Source organism: Eucyclogobius newberryi, unplaced genomic scaffold (assembly GCF_026437365.1).
Source record: "Eucyclogobius newberryi isolate DKJ021-1_F unplaced genomic scaffold, fEucNew1.0.hap1 SCAF_7, whole genome shotgun sequence".
NCBI classification, from domain to species: Eukaryota; Metazoa; Chordata; class Actinopteri; order Gobiiformes; family Gobiidae; genus Eucyclogobius; species Eucyclogobius newberryi.
The window spans coordinates 22,524,600-22,548,481 of record NW_027316389.1 but is presented as its reverse complement, the minus strand read 5'-3'; the positions used below and the strand labels follow the sequence as shown (position 1 = coordinate 22,548,481).

General features: G+C 40.0%; 1 protein-coding gene across 1 annotated transcript; it reads right to left on the bottom strand.

The window, feature by feature from the left end:
- Window positions 1-620: 620 nt before the first annotated feature.
- Window positions 621-22,811, bottom strand: zc3h18 (zinc finger CCCH-type containing 18). Its single transcript, XM_072435703.1, has 19 exons — window positions 22,630-22,811; window positions 20,971-21,785; window positions 20,589-20,673; window positions 19,143-19,291; window positions 17,768-17,863; window positions 17,534-17,676; window positions 17,275-17,304; window positions 16,496-16,613; window positions 15,986-16,251; window positions 10,150-10,335; window positions 9,425-9,550; window positions 8,724-8,813; window positions 8,200-8,469; window positions 6,675-6,779; window positions 5,751-5,956; window positions 2,659-2,864; window positions 1,659-1,758; window positions 1,472-1,568; window positions 621-1,305 (listed from the first exon to the last, which is right to left on the bottom strand). Exons 2-19 carry the CDS (start codon window positions 21,769-21,771, stop codon window positions 1,095-1,097), a joined length of 3,285 nt encoding a protein of 1,094 aa, XP_072291804.1. The 5' UTR covers window positions 21,772-21,785; window positions 22,630-22,811; the 3' UTR covers window positions 621-1,094.
- Window positions 22,812-23,882: the final 1,071 nt, after the last annotated feature.

Genomic DNA, 23,882 nt, shown 5'->3' with positions numbered 1-23,882 from the left:
ACATAACAGGAAGAATTGAGCACATTTGTTTCATTATAAGAGAATGGCCTCCAAAACATCCATAGAAGGAACCATAGCCAAAAATGAATATCTGACAAATCAAGATTTTTTTTGTACAATGTATGTGTAATATGTATATCAGAAAAGACCCTTTTGATACATTGTAACAGTGCTTCTATTGCTAATATTTGTATGTTTTATTCCGAGTTCCAAAGACAAAAAAACAAACAAATTACAGCTCCCTACAATATTGTGACAGCCCGTGCACAGGCTCTCGATCATAGTTACCCAACACACACACACGCAAGTGACAAATGAAATGACTCCGGTCATGGAGTCACATACTCTACACCTGCAAGTTCATTGTGCAATGGCCTGAAGCACGACCATTGAGTACTTTCCTCTTTATGTACAACCAATTACCTAGTTGTACGATAGCAAACCAACAGGTAAGGCACAGTATCTTTATCAAAATAGTTTATTTAGAAGGCTTTTATCACAAAAGCATGACATTTATTATCTCTACAAGTCCATCTCTCAATTCCTCAAACTAAAATAAGACAACAAAAAAAACACTGGTTCATGTTAAGGGAAAGAAACTGCTGCCACTCCCCCCCCCCAAGAAAGCCATACATATTTCTGTATACTCTTATTCTGAATTAGTGTGATTCTTATTGTCGTCAACATGTGAGGACAACACTTTCGGTACCAATGCTTACTAAAGCTCCAAGACAAAGCAGTATTTATGATAATGAGTCTGTAAAAATATGAGACGAGGGAAATAGTGAAAATAAAAGACCAAAAACGGAAGGAGACTGTCTGATCATCTTGATTACTGGGAGGCAGCATGAGAGACGTCTACTGTGATCAGGTCCCACTGTCCCTTTGCTTGACATGGCCCCCAGGAAAAAAAACTTCAATGTCCTGCTCTCAAAGAGATCTCTGAGGGGCAAACAAGAAAATCACTTGCCAACATTTCACACATCAGCCTTTGCACATGAACCACAGAACTTTTTTACATGTTCGACACGAGGCAGGCCTTGAGGGACACCGCTTCATGGAGCAACACTGGCGCTGAATAGGAGGAACTCTCCCTATTTGGTGGGCATCTTAGCTCGTTTGCGAGCAATGGCGTCCTCAACTGCCTTCAGTTGTTTCAGAAGCTCCTCGCGGCGAGACAGTGTGTTGCTGGGTTTGCCAGAGCCTGCACTGGCAGCTGAGGCAGCGCTAGGGGGCGCGACTTTGCCAGAGGGAGCTCCTTGCGCTTTTCCTGACAACTTTGGAGGCGGTGACATGGGACGTTTCCTGGGGCAGAAGGGAGGAGTTTTAGTTTACTCAAGTACAGTAGAATAAGGGAGCTGGGGCTTGGTGTTACGTTTAAGATTTATTTCTTTACACTCAAGATTCAATAGTGTGTGGCTGTTATAAATCATTATTCATCTGATTTTGTATAAAGGAGTTCAGCACTCACCTGTCTCCCTGTGGGCCCATGGGCCGTGCTCCTGGGGCTTTGAGTCGCTCTGGTCGAGGAGAAGGGGGAGCCCGGCCAGGAACCCTCTTGTCTCGTCCTACAAACACCAGAGGGACGCGTTTGGTTTAAACCAAAATGATGTACGTAGATAAAGCACAAGCCAATAGATATTTTATTATGGCCTCACCTCTGTCAGGAGACAAGGCCATCCTCTTGCTGGCAGGAGACCCAGGTCTGTCTTTGTCTGAAGGCAGGTATCTCTTCCTGTTACCTTTATCAGCCTGTTGCTGAAAATTAAGAAACCAAAATAAACTTTTATGAGCTTTTAACCATCTTAAAATATTTTCCATCATCATTAGTTTACTCAACTTGAGGCTTGATTGCTCATATATTCATCTCCATCTATGGCTCTGTTACTTGCAATTATTGTCTTATTTTAACCAGTTAATATCATTTCTGTAACAGGGTTTAGTTTAACAGGTTGAAAATGAGTAATGGGGTTCATCCACGACAGAGTGGCTTTGTATTAGAAGCGCTTCATGCTATCCATTTAGCTCCTTACTTTACGGAGAGAAACTACAGTACACGTGCTGCCCGGTGGTGGAGCGGTTAAGACACAGCACACGTGCCAGGCTCCAGGTGCAGCCGGCCGCAGTGTCGTGAGTTTGATTCCTGACTGAGAATTTACTGCATGTCCTCCTTCTTCCCAATTTCACTCTGTACTTTCCTGTCAATAAAGCCTACGTGTAAAGATATCTTAAAACAAAGGAAACATACATCTCAAAGTAGAGCTTAAAACTGCTTATCTTGACATGTAGCACTAAAGTTGCATTTAGAGTCCATAACATGGACCTGTCTATTGTGGTGTTGACAGTGAACCATTTTCCTGAGAACTTAAATGTGAACAAATAAAGCCTCAGACAATTCCTGAAAAGATACACATCCCTGCGTGTCAGAACAGCAGCAGACTGCAGTGTTCTGCTGTTACGCTGAGGAGGAACGAGGTGGGATTCAGGCAGTGAGCAAGTGATTCAGAATAGTTTTTAGCTAAAAACAATTTCATTTTCCACAACAACTAAATACCAGGAAAAAAAGTGCAATAAGTCTTCTTTAACCAAAAATGTACAGGCTTACAACGGATGTATGCATTTCGCAAGACCTGTGCAGTCTAAAAGAGATGTATTAACCTTATTGAGAAGAGTCAGTTTGATGTCTTTGTGGGAACCCGATCCTCCGTAGCTGGCTGGAGGTCCAGTGCTTCCAGGTGAAGGATGCACACCTCTGCTCCCTGGACCTGACCGTGGAGCAGGGTTACTTCTTTGAGGTGGACCAGCAGCCTGATCCATCTTCCTGCGCTCCTCCCTTAAGCCTTCCTCTTTCTTCGGGGGCCGCTCTATGAGGAGACAAATGCAGAAGTCAGGATCATGATGAGAGGAGGAATATTGTGACAAAATGTCAGAAGCTTTACTGAACCTGAAAATATATTTGAAAAATAATTACTTCAAACTAGGGAACCCATGCCATATTTGCATAATGTTATAACAGCATAACACAAGCAACTGGGTTAAATTAAGTTGAAGACACTTGAACAAGGACGACTATCAAACACAAGGCTTAACTGCAGATTGAAATAAACTCAACTTGTCTGGATTATTTGCTGTTTTTTTAACAGAAGTTACAACTTGAAAATCACAAGCTACTAGTGAGCTGCTAAACCAGGGGGCCCCACACATTCGGCTCACGAGCTACTTTTATATTCAACAAAGCCTGAAGATCTAAATTATTGTATTATTAGGCCCGAGCGCCACAAGCTGGCGAGAGGCCTATTAATCTCGTAAGGCCGTGCGAAGCACGGCTGCGAAAGTGCGCACATAGTGCGCACGAAATCGAGCGCAAAGCGCTCGCCCACTTCCAAACACTCACTAACGCACTCCTTCACTCACGCACGCCCCGTGCATTAGTAGTAGGAAAATGGAACATTACCGTTGTAAACGGGCGAAGCCCGTGCAAAAGTGCGCACTAAACGAGCACTTTACATTGGGATGATCCCATGATCATCCCCATATAAAGCACTCATTTGCGCTAAGTAGCTCACGAATACGCTCCCCATCTCTTGCATGTTCCGTGCATATAAACATGTAATGCAAAAATTTTACATTATTACTGTAAAGAGGGCCAAAAACACAAAGTGGGCGGAGCCCACTCAAAATTAACGAAAGTACCCGTCAGTGACCAGGGACCCACACCATGAGGTAGGAAAGCGCGAGCGCTTTCCGAAAATGTATAGTTTATGATATTTGAAAAATGGGAAACATTGTTTTCGCATCGGAATATTATTCTTTCTTCTTTCTTTCTTTTCGCACACCTCTAAAAATCGTGCCTCTCTACATTCTGGCTATTTCCCTTTTCTAAAATAAAAAAAAATTGGCGCGTCAGCGCCCCCAAATGTACCAAAAATGCATTGAGAGATAGGAAATGACCCCAAAAAAATCTGATCGTAGAATCATGAAATTTGGCGCAGAGGTAGATGGTGACAAGAGAAGTAAAAAATATTATTACGGCAACGCCGTCCGCCCAACCAAATGTCGGCCATATTGCTTCAAAAATGGCTAAGCATGACTCGGGAGTTTTTCCAAACGTCGTACTTTTACGAACTCCTCCCAGGGCGTTGGCCCTAAAAAGCTGAAATTTGGTGAAAATGCTACTGAGGAGTGGGACATCAAAAGTTATTCAAATTACATTGATACCTCTCACGGTCTCTGTGCGGCGAAGCCGCAAACTGTAGCTAGCATTTCAGAAATCTCCCAAATTTAACATTTCTGCCGTTTGTGCAAATAAAGTCCGAATTGCGTCAAATTAGAATCAGTTGTTAAACTCTTTGCCCTAAACCTACTTGAAGTGAAATAAATTAATTTGGCACCACAGCGCCCCCTACAGATTTTATATGGAGGTTAAATGTTTAGTTTTGCGAAATTTTATGAAATTTGACACACAACTCAATTTTGGCCCCATCAAAAAAGTCAATGAGACCCATGTCATAATTGTTATGGCGTTGCCGTAACGATGACCGAAACCTTTCATGTTATTCCAATGGGGAAATCGCCAGAACATGTTTACACTTTAGACTTTCACAAACTCCTCCCCCTCAGGGCGTTAGCCCTATTAACCTGAAATTTGGTGAGACTCATCTTCAGGGGTGGACCATCAAAAGTTATCCACATTTTTATTCAAAGAGTCACGGTGTCTGTGCCGCACATTTTGCCAAGAATTCAAAATAAAATTGCTTTTTGATGGTAAAACAAAGGGGAGAAGATGTGACAGCGTCACAGATTCAGCAGTAGGCGCAATAAAAGGAAAATTGGGGCGCGTTAGCGCCCCCTCCTCTTGCGGCGTGGCGGCGGCGTGGCGAGGGCCGATCATTGCCGCTTGCGGCTATATTTTAGTATTATTTTTTTATTGCCAGTATTGGCAGGTTTTTACACAATGTAGGCTTTTATTAATAGCCTAATATTGTTTATCATAATGTGCAATATAAAAAGTAGAGAGAAAATCTGCTATTTAATACAGCTCAGTATTTTGAAAATAAAATATATTGGCCACAACTACACTAAATGATAGAAAGTTGGACTTAACCAGAACTTCCTCTCTCCTCTTCCTGCTTCTTGCCTTGACTCTCTCTCCTCTCTCCATTGTGTCACACAGCACATGCTTCTCGCGCTTTTCGGCTCAACAACTTGTGAGACTTCAGTAATTCAGTAATTGACAGCGATGCATGGCAGTGTTAACGTGGAAGGTTTAAGATGGTCTAGAACAAAAAGGTTATAGTATGCGAGTGCTGAGACCAGTACCAAATCACAGCTTTTTTAGTTTTTTTAACCTGAACCTAAACATTTTTACAAGTTCAGAACCGGCCGGGCGTACCGGTACGCATCCCTACTTCAAACTACTGCTCAAAGTTACTTTCCACTAGGGGGAATTGTGAACCAGTTCTTTAACCGTATCTTTAAATGCCGCACCAGCCTCGACCCTGTGCTGCGTTCTTTACTTCCGCACTCACTACAAGAAAAAGTATCAGTTCTGTTGGAGTTTACGACCTGCACATCATTTAAAATATACTAGATACACAAGACACGTTATATTTTATAGGCTATATAGGAATTAAATCGATAAGGGAAATTGTCAATACCATCAATATATCCTTATTCAGGTCACTTGTTTTTCAGGTCCAAATAATTCACATAGTTGTTTGCATTACAAATGAGCACTGTGAATGACTAACCCCTGGGCTTGTCTCGGATGTGTGGTGCCCGGTCCCTTGGCGGCCCTCGGTCCTTGCGGATGCGGCCCAGTGAAGGAGCGTGGGAGCTGGCGGAGGACACGGGGCTGGCCAGGTCTGCGTACATGTCCTCAGAGTCTGCGCTGCGAACAGAGCTGCTGCTGGAGGAGGCGGACGACACGGACGACACGCTGCTCACACTCAGCGATCTGCAAACGCAAGTCAGACAGCGCCAGAACGTAAGTACACTACTCATTATTTATTATTTATTTATTTAATATGGACATGGCATCTGGACGAACCAGATGCAATGTTTTAAGTGTTATAGCAGAATATGCTAATTTTCAACACCTGTCCATAGATGCACATTAAGATGCACATGAACTATTGTCACATCAAGGCATATGAATATTTAGAATATATTGGAATTGGAAAATGTATGATATTGCAATGTTTCAGGTGACTTATCATCATCATCCCCCCTTCTTATTGACTTTCCACTCCAGACTAGCATTTAATTACTCACATATTCATGCTCTGTATATACAATGATCCATATTTGTTCCAACATTAGGAGGTGAAGCAGCATTATGAACCTTGTTAATGATTAGTTAAAGTGGGAGTCAGTGGAGAGGAATTCTGCACTCTCAATGGCCTTTGTTGAACACTAATGCATTAAAATCCTCATTTATGACTTTCCATAAAAAGCCCAGCTGAGAGAACACTAGATGTGAGATTTAAAATGTTCCTGTGTTGAGCAAAGAAATACATTGTGTAAAGTATGCCTGAGAATTGAACTAAACAAAGTATTGAGTGTATCGACACCTCATATGAATTTGTCTCACCATCGAAAATTTAATCCACAAGCCCAATCACAGTAGTATTCTGGCAGTACGGAGTCGTGTAAAAGATGTGTTTGTCGAATACCTGGACTTTCTGGAGCCGGAGTGTGAGAGGGAGTTCGAGGAGGATCTGGAGCTGGAGCCGCTGTAACTGCTGCCACTTCCTGTGGGACTGCCACTCACCGTCCTCCTGAAGAGTCACACAGACACAAGTGACATATCGGTTACAGTATCAGAACGTTTTCTGATCATATTTGGCCCATCATGTGGTTATTCTCAGTCTATTCAAAAAGACAAATCTGATGCACTGAGGACAGACTAATAAGTAAAAATAGAAGAGCAATGAATGTGTGATCTTTAGTTGAACTTAGATTTTTGGGCCTGGCTATGGATTGTAAAATCTAAATACCAGAATAGTTCATTGCCCAGAGCAACAAGCCAAATATTAGTTTACCAAAGACTTATAATCAGCCGCCCATTCACAAATAAAATATATTTGCAGATATACTGGCAATCAGCACCTCCAACTCCCTTTACATTGGTTGAGCTGGGGTGCTCAATTCAGAAATAAATGCATCATAATTAAATGTTTTTGGGTTAGAATCAGATTTTATGTACTACAAAGTTAACCTGTAGCAGAAGGTGCACAGTTATCCATTATTAGATATGTAGTTAGTTTGATAATGTCCATCTCGTCTTCAGATACAATGTCTCAGGACACAGTTCTGAAGATGGTTTGCTGTTAGCAGGTGAAACATGTCAAGGTAAATACATCTCACTACAAAGATGTCTGACAAAAAGGAATAAAATACATACACATTGTTTAGAACAAAATGTAATCGATTTACAAACAAAATATGTACATTGGATAGAGCAAGAGTATTTACAAGACTATAATTTGCACAGCCCATATAGCGAGGTCAAGATCAGACGTACAAACCGAGCACACATTTTCCTACAGTGTCACGTGTAACTTTGCCCACGCGCCACACAAAAGCTGTGCTTCCCTGCCCTTTACATAGATTCCCCTCGGAGCACTGCTGCATGCAAATAACTCCCGCACACCTACGGCATGCCCCTTTGGGATAGACCAAGAGCTGTGTCCTGAACTTTGTGGATTTGACTGTAGCGCAATGGGAAACATGTAATAGTTTTTTGCATACTGGCCACAGTAGTGTCACACAACTACATCTTGTGTAAGAAGATAAGACGGTGCCGATAACATACTGGACTTGGAGCTCATCCCTAAAAAAAAGTAATATTTGATGTTTGTTTAGAGTTTGACTCATTTATTAATGATTCATGACATTATTTACTGGCCACAGGTCTCACTGACCCTGATGTAAAAATGTTTTCCTACTTAGCATAATGGCATTGTTTTTTTAAGGTCTCTGCCTGAAGGCTAGAACTGCACTTTGTGGGTTTGAGGCTCCTACCAATCACCCATTATTGGCTGATATAACATTTTTAGAAAGTAGCCTTTACAAAAGGAGAAACATTGTTTTATGTTGTGCTCAATTGACTTGTGAACAGAGCCATGTTTAGACTCTAAATGTGTCGTTGGTTCAGTGTACTGTTTGCATTGAGTTCCTGTTGCCCTCAGTGCTTACCTTTGTGGGACGTGGCGCTCTTTACGTCGGCCTTCCCGAGGATTAGGAGGTTTTCCCGGCTCTTTAGGAACAGCAGGTCGTCCTGCTCCGGTCGATCCTGCAGAGGCACCGGTCCCTGGAGGGTCCCGAGGAGTTATTGGGGGTTTCATTGGCTCTGCTGAGGTTTTGGGAGGTCTGCTTTGTGGCCCAGGAGGAGGAGGACTGGGGGCTTTCTTTACAAGAGGCTTTTCCCTGCGAGGAGGGGGCATGGCACCGGGCTTCAGAGGCACACTTAGGGAGATAAAAGACACAAGGTTTTCACTCACATTATCAGAGAAGGTAAAACAACAACTTGTGCAACAAGTAGAAATTTACACTAAAAGCTAATCAAGGTAATGAGTAATGATAAGTTAGGTGATTGACGTGCGCCATGTTCTGTCAAACATTAGATTGTTTTGTTAACAAACAATAGAAGGGTGTATAATAGGTGCAATCGAGTGTTAAAAGCATAAAATGAAACATGTTTGCATGTTTGATAAACCTACCCTTTTGGTCCTGGAGGAGGGACTGGTCTGTTCTTTGCATTTCTTGGTGGTGCGGGACTCCGAGATGGAGAAGAAGAGAAAGATCGAGACCTGAGAATTCATGTTTGAATCACAATCAGATCAAGAGGTTCCTCAACTTAAATCATGTTTAAATGGGTTAAAAAAAGGATTTTTAATCTTTCAAAACAAAAGTAAGTGATTCTACTCACAAATATGTAATTTTACACTGGCAGGTACTCCTTCTGTTTTGAGTACTTACTGCCTTGAAAGTCATGGAAGTTTTTCTCTGTCTGCTGCTAACAAAGTGGTCTAAACTTTCGCTAAAACAATAGAGCAGCATTTTTAAATACATTTTTGTTATCATCTTTAATTTGAATGGATAATAATAATATTCATATTATCATGATTCCAAACTATAATACTTTTGTACGAGAACCACTGAATAAATATAAACGTTTTACTAAACAAGTACCAGTATATATAACCTGGCAAACCCATTTTGTTACTTAATTATTTTCTTTTTTGAATGCTTGTGTGTTTGTATATTGTTTTTTGTTGTTGTCGTTTTCAATGAACTTAATTAACTTATTTATCTTTTCTCATCTTCCTTTATGTTTTGAATGTTTTATTTTATTCTGTAAGAATCAATTGCACTAACAAATAAAAAAACAAACAATTTGGCCTCTTAAATGACTTGGTACCTGGAGCGGCTGCCACTGAAAGAGCTGTGCTGTGAAGAATGACTGGTGTAAGAGCTGAAGGAGGAGGAGCGGCTTCGAGAGCGAGAGGAGCCTGAGCCAGAGAAGGACGAGGAGCGCGAGGACGACCTGTAACACAAAAGCAGCTCTTACTTTTAATAACATCAAGTGGCACATGACAAGCTTTCAATGTAGTTAAGTCCAAAAAGATTCAAGTTATTCTTCTCTCCCCAAAAAAATATTTCTGGCTGGAAATGACCATTAAATGATGCTTGTATTTGTTTAGTTTGGACGGGACAGCGCATGCTAATGAACACACTGGAGTGAATTCAGGGGCTAATTTTCATCCGTCTCCTTTCATAAACTAGCATTCATGGACAGAATACAACAACAGTGTGCACTACCGCCTCCCTGTGAGACCTAGCGAGGTCTATCATCCAAATACTAACCAGGCCCATGCACGCTTAGCTTCAGAGATCTGACGGGATCGGGCTTTGATAAGTTGGTATGGCTGTACAGCAGTGAGAAAAACATGTTAAAAGATATTTGCCATTACTGCTGTGACGCTTAGTTTCAAATGTTAGTTTTGTGGTCTGACACACAATATTATTGTACCCCTGCTCTATAAAGCATTCTAAAAGAACATTTAGATACAGTTGTTGTACAGAGTTGTACAATATTGGTTAATAATTATTATATATATTTAAACCTTTGTTTTGACTTTTTACCTGGATGAGTTTGAAAGAGACACAGAGGAACCTGAAGGACGATGTCTGCGACGGCCTCTAAGCGGAGAGCCCATATTGGGACGTCTCCGTGGAGATTTGGACCTTCGCCAAGGGTCTTTCCACTCGTCTGGACGCCTACTCCCCAAAGGACCCGATTCCTTCTTTAATGGAGGCTCCATAGGTCTGCTAAAATCAAGCAGAAAAAATAAAGTCAGTCTACATATGTTGATTACAGTATTCATCGTATTGATACTAGATTCAAGTGGCACATGCCACTTTCAGACAATGTAGCCATCAGAGCCAGTTTACTTCATGTTACTAGTGGACCATCAGTATGGATATTTTTGTCCGGTAACCAATATTAGGCCAATATTTTCCATACATTTGGCTATTTTGAAACCATTTATTTTTATTCTATAAAAAAGTATAAAATCCATTTAAAAATGTATAGAACCAGAACACAATTATTTAGCACCATGTTTTGATGTAGTATAGGCTATGCTTTAGTATGAGTATTCTTTACTAAAGTAAAATTAGCCTTCACCATTTTGTGAATTGACTTATTTAATTATATCTGACTAAAGTCTCTCTCTGAACCTCTCCAGTCCATGTGTCGTGCTCTGCCTCCTCCAGCAGAGATGGTTTCTTCTCCTCAGACTCTGTGTCTGATCACACTTAAGTTGATCGTTTAGAAGGAAAACTAGTCAAATAATGTAATGTAGAAAAGCCTTGCGTTTATTGAATTGAATTTGTTGCGCTTATATTTAATGATATTTAAAACTCAGCATCTAAAAGTTGTAACTTTTTCAGGTTCTTGAGCCTCAATCAAAACTGGAATAAAGTTTACAGTCTGTTCTATTATGAGCTAGTCATGAGCTGGTGTTTTCTTCCTTGTTTTCTTCCCGTTTCTGAAGAAACTCTTTCATTACCAGTTTCATTTCCAGTGTAAACAAATACAAAAACAGGACAGACAGGAGGCTCTGCCCAGTGGGCAAGGTTTACTCAGAGTAGGATAAATCAGATTTCTCAGACTTGATCTGCAGATTGAAAATGACTAAAACTGTGTCCAGATGACTAGAAAGGAATCTTTCTACAATGGAACACTACTGAATGAATGAGGGATTACATGGATTTAAATGTGCTTTATAAATACATTTGATTTGGATTACAAAACTGTGGATTAAACCTAGTTATTTTCTCATCAATAAAAGTACCGAGTTAAACCATAGGCAAAAACTAGGCCTCAACTCATACAGTGGTTGTTGTCCCATGTGGGACAATAAAGGATTATCTTATTTTATCTTATCTTATTAGTTTGTCATAGCCTGAGGAAATTTCAAAGTAACTGAAAGTTGGCTCCATCTACTGGCTGCAGGGAGAATTACACAAGTTTAATAAAAACACAAACAAACTAGCCTCAAACTTAATGTAGCCACGTAGTTTAAAGATCGTGATTTGATTGCAGAAATGTACAGAATGAGTCTGCCAATGATTTACAGACTTAAAAGACACCAGAGAAGATTTTGAGAGCTACGTTCACAGTTTAAGAAAATGTACACCAATCAAACTAGCATGAAAGAAAAGCAAAATGCTACTAAATAAATGTTTTGATAAGGGGACCATGTTATAACATGGTTAAATGCTCAAAAAAAGTAAAGTTTGACATAACATTCTTTAAATGGAGAATGAAAGAAAAGTCTTGCCACCAAAATATTACCGTATATAAAGCAGCTTAATTTGTGGAAAATGTTAATGTGCACAACAATGTCAACAATGCACCAATTCTATAGGCCTGAAAAAAGATTTTTAGTCTGTGTAGAATGTATTTGCTATCAAGGAGGCTAAAAGTGGAAGGTACAATTAATGGCAGCGCTCATGTCATTTTCCAGAATAAAGTGACTAGGAGAAATTGTCCAAAGAGTCAGTGAATGTACAACTTGTTAAAACAAATTAACAAGGGTGGAAAAACCTTATCATTTGATATATGGGGGTTTCCAAAACTCAGCTACATCAAGTGTTTTCTCTCTTGTACACACTGGACATCTAAATATTTGAGGGATTTTGTGTCTTGTTTATTGTCCCACACTCCAGTTGACTTCATCAGCCAAAACAAGACAGCATCTTGTTTGCTTTGCTAGAAAACTAATAAACTGTAATGAATTGAGAATAGGTACATTAACCCATGTGAACAGCTAAACAAACCTCCAGACAGGAACAGGTGCAAATATTGATGTAGCAATCTACCATAGCTGAATAAACATTTTGTGTGTCTACGAGAAGTAATTTCCTCAAATGAGTAAAAATATCTCCTGGCATGTGCACCACCGGAGTTAAAAATAGAACAACAACAAATGCTTATTCAGGATCTGCAATTATTGAACAAAAGGGAGGAGAAAATAAACCAACGCAGGCAAAACCCAACAGAGATGCAATAAGATCTGATGTAATCAAAAGATTAGATCTGCTTTGGTTAATGAATGGTAAACATTATAAGATGTGATAACCATAAGATGTACGACGCTGTAGGATTTGCTTGACAGGACAACGTTTTCGGTAGGTAGAGAGTAGTAGCTGTCGCTGAGATGTGTTTGTGAGCGAGGGAGGAGGTTGGGCATGCTGCACGCAGAATTATTGTACATTAAAACCGCACGTAAAAGTCTTTAACGTCCTCAAAAGCCGTCCGTGCGCTTAATAGTCCGGTGCGCTTAATATATGGTTTATTTCTGGTTGTGCTTACTAACTGCGAAGATATTTTGTGTGGTACACGGTGTATAAAGAAAATTTGGGACACGAGACGCCGATGCACGTCTAGCTTTACAGTACTCCGGAACAGAAAGTCCCAACAACATGTATGCAAAGCATTCTGGGAACAGCAGTCTCTCTACACGCGGCGCGTCAAACGCAGACAGCTACCGGTATATAAAGGACCCCAAGAATCTTGGCCCAAGATGGCTCCTGCCGAGAGACCATTGGATCTGTTATATTATCGCAAGAAATGCGCTTACGAGCTAAATTATCAGTCAACTGTGGTCAGAGGCCGGAAGCATCCATGATTGTGACATGAGAGAGTAATGTTTATCTAAATGCAATGATAGTTTCACATTTTCTTTACTGCATAACAGGTTGGCAACAGGCCTGTAAATCTGCCCTGAATCATAATATACAAGTTCTTTCAAGATCCAGGACAAGTAAAAAAAAGTAATCTAGTAAGTTAGTAAGTAATCTAACGCTCGTGCTATCTTCGGATCTGGACAAAAGACCTGCCATACAATATGTGCACACTGTGAACTCACTTGAACATTGATAAATCACAAAGCACCTAGTTTTGGTCATACACTAAATACAGTGGGTACGGAAAGTATTCAGGCCCCTTTAAATCGTTCACTCTTTGTTTAATTGCAGCCATTTGCTAAAATCAAAAAAGTTAATTTTATTTCTCATTAAAGTACAGTCAGCGCCCCATCTTGATCAGAAATGGTAGATGATGTATTAAAAACTAAAAACTGAAATATCACATGGTCCTAAGTATTCAGAGCCTTTGCTCAGTATTGAGTAGAAGCACCCTCAGCCATGAGTCTTCTTGGTAATGAAGACATTTTTCCTCTGCCACTCTTGCTTTTGCAGATCCTCTCCAGTTCTGTCAGGGTGGATAGTGAAAGTTGGTGGACAGCCATTTTTAGGTCTCTCCAGATATGCTCATTTGGGTTTAAGTCAGGGCTCTGGCTGGGCCAGTCAAGAATGGTCACAGAGTTGTTCCGAAGCCACTCCCTTGTCATTTTAGCTGTGTGCTTAGGGTCATTGTCTTGTTGGAAGGTGAAACTTTGGCCCAGCCTGAGGTCCTGAGCACTCTGGAAAAGATTTTCTCCCAGGATATCTCTGTACTTGGCCACATTCATCTTTCCTTCAAATTGCACCCAGTCGTCCTGTCCCTGCAGCTGAAGAACACCCCCATAGGATGAAGCTGCCACCCAATGTTTCACTGTTGGGATTGTATTGGGCTAGTGATGAGCAGTGCTTTATTTTCTCCACACATACCACTTAGAATTAACGCCAAAAAGCTCAATCTTGGTCTCATCAGACCAGAGAATCTTATTTCTGAGAGTCCTTTATGTGTTTTTAGTCAAACTCTATGCAGGCTTTCATACCTCTTCACTGAGAGGGTTACGTCGGGCCACTCTGCCATAAAGCCCCAAGTGGAGGAGAGCTGCAGTTATAGTTGACTTTGTGGAACTTTCTCCCATCTCCCTACTGCATCTCTGGGGCTCAGCTACAATGATCTTTAGGTTCTTCTTTACTTCCCTCACCACAGTGATCTTTGGGTTCTTCTTTACTTCCCTCACCACAGTGATCTTTGGGTTCTTCTTTACTTCCCTCACCACAGTGATCTTTGGGTTCTTCTTTACTTCCCTCACCACAGTAATCTTTGGGTTCTTCTTTACTTCCCTCACCACAGTGATCTTTGGGTTCTTCTTTACTTCCCTCACCACAGTGATCTTTGGGTTCTTCTTTACTTCCCTCACCACAGTGATCTTTGGGTTCTTCTTTACTTCCCTCACCACAGTAATCTTTGGGTTCTTCTTTACTTCCCTCACCACAGTAATCTTTGGGTTCTTCTTTACTTCCCTCACCACAGTGATCTTTGGGTTCTTCTTTACTTCCCTCACCACAGTAATCTTTGGGTTCTTCTTTACTTCCCTCACCACAGTGATCTTTGGGTTCTTCTTTACTTCCCTCACCACAGTGATCTTTGGGTTCTTCTTTACTTCCCTCACCACAGTGATCTTTGGGTTCTTCTTTACTTCCCTCACCACAGTGATCTTTGGGTTCTTCTTTACTTCCCTCACCACAGTGATCTTTGGGTTCTTCTTTACTTCCATCACCAAGGCTCGTCTCCCACGATTACTCTGTTTGGCTGGACGACCAGGTCCAGGCTTTTAGATAGGGGGCCGTCTTCCCGTATTTTGGACGGGGTATTTTAAAATGTGGACGGGCATTTTTGAGTGACGCCCAACACGGGCAAACAGCGCTTGCACGGTACTCGGGCACTCGTTTACGGCTCACGGCGTAACGTCAGACGGCGCACAGCGTTAAAAGAGCAGCTTTATTTAGTAAAAGTGTCGGAAAATACAGCGAGATACGCCGCTCCCAAATGGCGGAGTGTGATCATAATTTTAGGCGCGAGCGCACATTTTTTAAAGTACTTTTTTGCGGACAAAATTATTTGGACGGGGTGTTTCCAAATCCTATTAAAAAGCCTGGCCAGGTCTACAAAGAGTTCTGGGCGTTCCAAACTCCTTCCATTTAAGGATTATGGAGGCCACTGTGCTCTTAGGAAGTTTGAGTGCAGCAGAAATTCTTCAGTAACCTTGGCCAGATCTGTGCCTTGCCACAGTTGTCTCTGAGCTCCTTGGGCAGTTCCTTGGATCTCAGGATTGTCATTTACTCTGACACTGAGCTTTAAGGTCTTTTATACACACACACAGGTGTGAGCCTTTCCTAATCTAGTCCAATCAGTTTAATTAAACACAGCTGGACTCCAGTGAAGGACTAGAACCGAGTCACCGAGAACCGTTCTGTCAAGACGGGTGCTGAGTGTATATTGAGATTTTTTATTTTATTTTAGAAAATGGCTGCAATGAAACAAAGAGTGAAAAAACTAAAGGGGTCTGAATACTTTCCGTACCGACTGTATTTCGGCATACGGAAGTTTGACAGTTGGTTAGAAAGTCGGTTAATGAGGTCATAATTTATACAATTGAAAAATGGAAATAAAAATGTATTTAAGCAGGAAGCCTAAGGCCCAGGCCATCGTTTGGACTCATTTGTATATACTTACTTTGGCTGGACGGCGAGGTCTGGGCGGCCCTTCAGTTTGTCCTCGTCCTTCTTCTCACGTGGCTCACGCGGGGGCCGCAGCCTCGGTCGCTCCTTGTCCTCCCTCCCTCCCTTCATGCGGTCCCGGTCAAACTCGTCTTTTCGCCGCAGCCTCTCCCTCTCCCGCTCTCTCTCCCGCTCCCTCTGACGCCGTTCCCTCTCCCGGTGATCCCGCTCCCTCTCTCTGTCCCGGGGCCGCTCTCGGAGGTCTCGCTCGCGTTCACGATCCTGTCGGCAACAAATATACACTCTATTATCCCAGGTGATTTTAGCAAGTTTAATTGCATTATGTAGACCACTTCTGAAAAGGAGAGCTTAAATAAAATAAACTACTTCCTCAACAAAGATATTCAAGAAATATTTACTGAGGTTGCCACAACAGACAACTGTAGCATTTACCAGCCCCCCCCCCCCCCAAACAGGGGTTTTAAGTTGTAAAACTTAAAAAGAATAATGTAGTTGTTTTACTCACATTGTAGTGGTAAGGAGGAGGAGGTGCTTCTGTATACTGCACTCTGAAGTTTTCATACTGACCACCACGCCACAAAGCTTCCATTTCATAGTCATAATAGGGGTCAGCATACGGATCACTGCAAAGTAATAAAGTGAACAAAAGCGTAGATTATATTGATATTGCTCACATTGTTAAACCATTGGGGGGAAAAAAATAGAACATGCTTTTATCAGTGTGTTATTAGGGGTGGACCAAAAAATAAAACAAAATCATATCACAATTTTCTCAGAGCATGGAAGAGTTTGACCAACAAGACAAGATTGTGGGGAAAAGCGTTAGCTTTTTAGCACAAGAGTTGCATCAAACAAAGATCTCAAGGATGAAATCACAAGTCGATTTCTGACGTAGGGCTGGGCACCTTTTTTCATAGTTTTGGCCAGGGTGTGACTTATACTTTTATTTATACTTATACTCCGGAGCGATATGTGATATTATTGATATTATACGTTATTTTCACACTTGCAACCACATTTTATACTCCAGTGCAACTTATGTTTTTTTTTTTCTTCTCTATTATGCATTTTTTGGCTGGTGCGACTTATAGTCCGGAAAATACGGTTCACAAGTTGCTTAATATCCCCCACTAGTTTTGTTTGGTGATGATTTTGGTCATTCTTCTAGAAACTAAATTCTAAACTAATTGATTAAACCTTTTAATCAATTCCCATGAATTGGATTAATATTTTTTTTAAATCATCATTACATAATGTTTTTGACAAAACAAATGTATGACTTACCCATAAATAGGATCTCGAAGTTCCATCTCACTGAAATATAAAAATGGCAATCAAAATTTATGATAAACAAGTTGAACAATACTGATACTGAAGGACTGAGCGATGATTTTAGTATGAATTTTATTTCGCCTTGTTCAAATAAAAATGTCTTTCACTATTTTGTTCATCTAAAGACTGCTCCAACTACAATTCTAAAATACAGTAATGAAACAGAAATGTAGAACCAATGGCTTTGAGAATACAAGCGGTAATAACATACTCTCTGATAATGCGGTAGCTGCGCTCTTTGAAGAATTCATTCTCTTTGTCAAACTCCCTCTCGTCCTCCCCAATGGTCACATTAAAACGCTTCTCTTCGAAGTCAGGCTCCTGCTCCTTTCTCATGGTGGCCTTCTTCAGCACCTGAGGAAGATATCATTTTTTTTTTTTTTTTACTGCATGTAACATTATTTATTTGTTCATTTAAAAATACATTTAAAGAAAACTGCGTTACCTCTTTGGCATGTCTGAGACCTCTCTCCCAGGCACTTTCCACAGGGGGCTCCACAGGTGGAGGAGGGGGAGGCAGTTCCTCCACTGCTGGTCCAGCCTAGAAAAGGTCAAGAACAGAACCATAGTAAACGTTCAAGCAACAGCCAATTCACTTTTCTTTACAAAAACAATATCGGGTGCAGAGAGAGTGACACTTATGAGTGTCGCCTTGAGAAAAGGTCTGGCCTGTGTTTCTGTTTATCACCAAATATGTATGTGGGTGCACTTAGATAGGACACAACTAGGGCTGTCAAGTCAAGCAATACAAATCATTTAATCTCATGATTTTAACATCGAGTCACGTCACAGTGTAAAGTCCACAGAATATTTTTTATAAATGTATAAATAAAAATAAATTATATATATTTTTTTATAAAGTATCGCCGACAAAGCAAAATAAAAAAAGCATTAAATGAAATATAAAAAGTGGTATTAAGTCAAAAGATAAGAGCATGAAGCAAGGGAGTCATTTATTTTGGAAAGCATTGTACTGACGCCATGTGCGTATGCGCGATGCATGATGGGTATTTAAAATGGCGATACCGCAGTGGCCAGCGCTCCATGGGCCAGTGTGGTTTTGCATAACCGTACTATCTGGAGGCCATATCGTTTCAAGTGGTGATTGGGATGATACAGTTGGAGATATACTAAACAGACACCTGCCCGACAAAATATGTGACCGCAATGTAAAGTGGATGCTGTTGAAATGTCAACTCCGCTGTTCGTACTCAGAGACTTCGGTGCCAAATTCATCAAGTGTTCTTTGAATTTAATATTTTTCCTGCATATTTTCTTGAATTATTATATTAATGTTTTGTGAAGAAAAAATATTTTGAAATTGAAATTATATTTATATTTCCTCCGCCTGTTCAATATATTTCATTTAAAAATCTGTAAACCAAGTAATAAAATAACTGCGGCCTAATTTGGGACAATAAAAATGACAGCCCTAGTCATAACAAGTTCCCTTACTACAAGCAGTTCATTCACTGTTTCACATAGCCTTCTTTATTGTTCAAAAGATGCTGGGATTATTTTTTTTATTTCACATATGTGGGATTTATCAGGCTTTTATCTGTTATTTGTTGGTTATGCAAACACATTCATCAAAATCTGATGTTCACATTTCTGATTGAATGTTTTGATTACACGGTTGCATAAACTGCAGTGCTTTTTGATGGCGCAATAATACACCAACAGTGTCAACCGCTTGTCAACACTGGTAAGAGAATGTGTCACGGACACCTGGAGGCATTATCTTCCCATCCCTACGGCACAGAATTGAATCAAGGCTCTACATACAAGAACAGTAAAAGAATGAAAACAGTCAGACGAACCCAGGGGTTATTGGGTATGAGTGGGTGTGGACCTCCAGGAGGTGCCCCATTTGGAGAGAAGGGGTCTGGCTTTGTGATGAGGGAATAGTTTCCTTTGTCATTGACCCCTGGGTGGATGAATCTGCAGTTCATTCCCCATGTACAGTTTCCTAGGGGAGAAAATGCTAATGTCAAAGATAATGTCACTCACAAATTCATTCCAGTAGCAGATAACATTTGACTGTATTATAGACCAACATTAAAACAATAGATTTTTTTCTTTTCTTATTTAGTTAACTTTTTTTTCTATCCATGCCTTATTATAATATATATTTGTATTATATATATTTTGCTATTATATTGTCGTTTTTTGTTGCACCTTATCATCGAAGAAAGTTCTTAGTTTGTGAATCTTGTTTTTATTTACTGACAATGGCAATAAACCTTTTTCTGATTTCTGAATTCTGAAATAAATACTTGGGGATCTGGATGGAAGATTGAACTCTTTCCACAAACACTGCCTTTTGTTGAGTTCTTGTCCTCGATATCACAGTTGCACCGTGTCAGTGCTGACTTAGGAAAAGAGACTTTCAGTTACATTTCTCCTTATTTGTGAAACAACACGACACAAAGACAATTTCATATACCAGTGGTCAATCTCATGTCTTAAATAATGAATTCAAAGATCTTGTTCAAAAATACCCACGTGACCTGCCAAGGACAACAGATGGAAAGTAGGCAATAGGCTAATTCTGGCCTATTTACATTGTATGTTCATTAATATGCACTGTCCCATTTAAATAAATTAAAAAAACAATACCAGTGCTCTTGCTTTGCTTGCTTTGACTCAATTTGACTCTATATTGTGTGTGCGAGCACGTTTTGCATGTGTTCATTTATGTAATTTCTATTGATGTTTTATGGACATTTCTCTCTTGATATTTTGTGTGATTATTTGCTGCATGTGTTTTTTGTGAAACACAAGGTGAAATAGTGAGAATTTCTCATATTGAGTTAACAATGTATGAATAAATAATAATACATTTGAAATAAAACATCTCCCTAGCTGTAGAAAGATCTAACCAGTGCCAGATAATTGCATTCTTCTTTACCTTATGTTGATGTGGGCAACAATGACATAACAATGATGAACTTGATGTTTTCAGCATTTTCCCAATAACTACAATAGTCAGACGATATTTTGCAATCTATCAGAAATGGGCCTGTAAATGTCTTGGTTGAGTTTGTATTGAGTGTTGCCCAAATATGTATGGAATGAACAGCAATTTTAAGTGGCAAAACCATATTTCATCAGATCTTTATACCATGCTTCTTCTTACATGTTTGTTATTCAACATGTGCATATCTTCAAAATTAGTATTTTGATCATATCTTGTCATTCAACACCAAACTCTACCGTAATTTGTACTGACAGACTGTACAGACAGCCACATTCACTGATGATACCTTTCATGAAGAACCTACAGATAGGTCTTGGTCGAATCTTCCTGTCTGAGGGGTCCTTGACCTCCCCTTCCTCCAAGTCCTCCTCCTACAAACAAATGATCAATGCAACATATTAAAATCTTACAATGTCCAATAAAATATTTTAATGTATGTATGTTTGCATGTATTTTTTGGGTATTGTAATATAATTGTATTAATAGGGCAAGAGAGGGTATAGATAGACATTTAGAAAATGGTCTAGGCCAGGAATCAAACCCATGACAATAAAGTGTCAGCAAAAGTAAAAAATAGCAGAGAATCATTTAGCTTAATTGGTGTCACTTCTTTTTTTTTTTCTTTCTTTTTTTTTAAATCAATGTTCAAACTCCCATTCCCCACTTACATCAATTTCTCCTTCATCAATCTCCCCATCGTCGTCATCATTCCTCTTGTCTCTAAAAGAATCCCTGCGGGCTCTGCCTCTCCCATCTTCATTCTTCCTGTTGTCTGTGGGAGATGGTGGAAGGATGGGCTTCTTCTCTTTTCTTTTGCTGCTTTCGGCCTCTGCCTCACCCTCAGTCTTTGCCTCATCTTCCTCCTCCTCTTCAGGCGGAGGTACACTAGGCTCCTCTGGGACCTCCTCATCATAGTCCAGCTCATGCTCGTCCAATTCTCGAGACGCAGACGGAGATTCGTTCATCTCTCGCACTGCCACTGATGTCCTCCTTGTCTCATGTTCTTCATCAAGTTTGATTTTTTCCTCATCCTCTTCCTCGCTGTATACCTTCTCCTGGACATCCGCTCTGTCAGGCTCAGAGTCAGGAGAAAGTGGAGTATCTATCAGTCTTTGATCCTCTTCTTCTTTAATACCTGATCCCTCATCCCCATCCTCCTCGTCCTTCATCAGAACAATTGACTTTTCCACTTTATCTATGCATATGTTTGGCTCTTCCTCCTCTGGGTCCGAGACAAAATCTGGGACCAGTTCATCTTTAACCTGCCCATCCTCCATTGATCTTGATTCTAGTTCCCCGCTTTCCTCTGCCTCATCCTCAGCACCATTCTCATCCTGGACAATCTCACTGTCTGATATTGCCAGGGTTGCGTCACCATCCACAGAGCCCAGCAGCTCACTGTCAGAATAGCCTCGCTCTTCTTCCTCGGGCGACTGAGGGGAAAGGCTCGGGCTTTCCGGAGTATCCATTACCCAATGTCAAGCTGCAAATAGTACAAAACAGTAGAGTTAGTTACCTTGTTACATTTACAGCCAGATAGGTCTACTCCAGCACATTTCCAATTGTAAACAAAAGATTGACCGCTTTCATTTAGTTAGTGTAGCACTTTGAGGAAGCTAATTTGAAAGTGTTTTGTTTTCCATTAGTGATAGAATGTTTAGTATGTAAACAATTTTAAAAATCCTCTTAAATATCCAATTAATAGTGTCCGGTTTAATCAAATACAGACTGGATAGATTTGTTATCTAAATTACCTCAAGCTCAAACACAACCAAAAATAGCTGACTATATTATAACTACATGAGTCGAGATATTATTGATACAAATAATAGAATCTGGAGGCTACGAGGGACATTTTGAACCAATTATACCAATGGCTCTTAATTGTACGCCAAAGTTGAACTGGCAACGAACATCTGATATAACTGAATGAATCACAGTTGAGCATTAAAGCTTAATATCGTCACAATAAATTAGAAACCCTAACTGAAAGAAAAGTATTCCATGATGTACCTTATCGAGTCTTTATGACAACACAACACACGGCCAAGTCAATAAGTTCACCTGTGGCGAAACATGACAGCTAACGCGGCTAATGCTAGGGCCTGAACGAAGGAACACAGGGGCGAGCGAACTTTACCTCGGACATTAACGATTAGAAAATACAAAAACACCACTTAATAATATGGTACTCCTAACATTCCCATTTTAAGACGTCCCTGGTACAATCGGGTGATTTACTTCCATTTACAAGGCAGCCTAAACAGAAGCTAAGCTAACAACGCGACTACTCTTTTGAACTTCTACGATCGACATCTTTTTATCACCTTGCCCGCTCGGAGGTCTTTAAAGCACGACACTATAGCGTTAACAACTGCCTCTGCCCACTGGAAATCCTATCAGGAGATCACCGCGAGTAGAACAAAAACAATTTTAACCCATACGGTGAGGAAAATAAAATATACCGCACGGCACAGCGCAAGCGGCCATTAACATCACGTCATCAATCAGCGACAAGCGTATGTATGACTGATGCAATGGCAATCTTCCACCTGTAGATGTCCTCATTGTCCACAAAAGGTTGGAACAGTTTATAGTACAAAATAAACCATGATGACGAAATAATAGACGAGATCGTTTCACTGAAAATTATGCTTGTTGTTTATTGTTCTAGATTATGGACATAATATGGATAAACATACAAAAGCACCAGCAAAGAAAAAAAAAATCCTTGGGCTTATTGCCATCGTCAATGAACAGGATTCAAAAACTAAGAACTTGATTCAAGGTGCAATATACTGATCCGTAAGGTTTTGCATTTCCCAAAAAATAGTACCAAATATTCTTAACAGGACTGGTTAATTAAGGCTAAGTGCTTCATTTAGGCTAAGTGCTACAGTCCAGTACCAATGCAATTCACTACATGTATAGGCTATAGGCTATTTTCAGTGTTGGATTACCCAAAAAACGTACAATAAAAATTTGCATTAAAAAATACTACTGTTTTTTTATTTCCTTTTTTAACCATTTAGTACATTTTAAATCCTTTTATACAAAAATCTGAATTCCTTTTTTAAAAACTGCAATCTGCATATTTTCTGAGAGCAGGCGATGTAGAGTAACGTTTGTTTTCTGGATTTGTACACAGTTACTACTATCCTTTAAAATGTATCGAATTACAATTATATGGCTAGAATCCTACTCAAATACAGGTATATGTTTAAAAATGTAATCACCCAAAAACACAGTTACAGTAACATTGTTACCACTACTTTCCATAATTTGCTCATTTTATAATGTATAATTTAGGGAAAATATGCATCAATTCCAAATGGAATGGAATTTAATGCTTACTTTTACACCACATGCAGGGTTGCTTCCTTTCATACTTACCTTTTTTTATTTTTCAAATGACCATTTTCACTTCCTGTTTAAAGTCATTAAATAACAAAGCAACACAGTACAGAGTAATATAACATACACAAAAATCTGATTGTTTGAAAATGATTATGCCTTAAACAATAAGTCAACAAAGGAGTCACTGTAACAGAGGGCAAAACCAGGAAACCACAACTTGGTG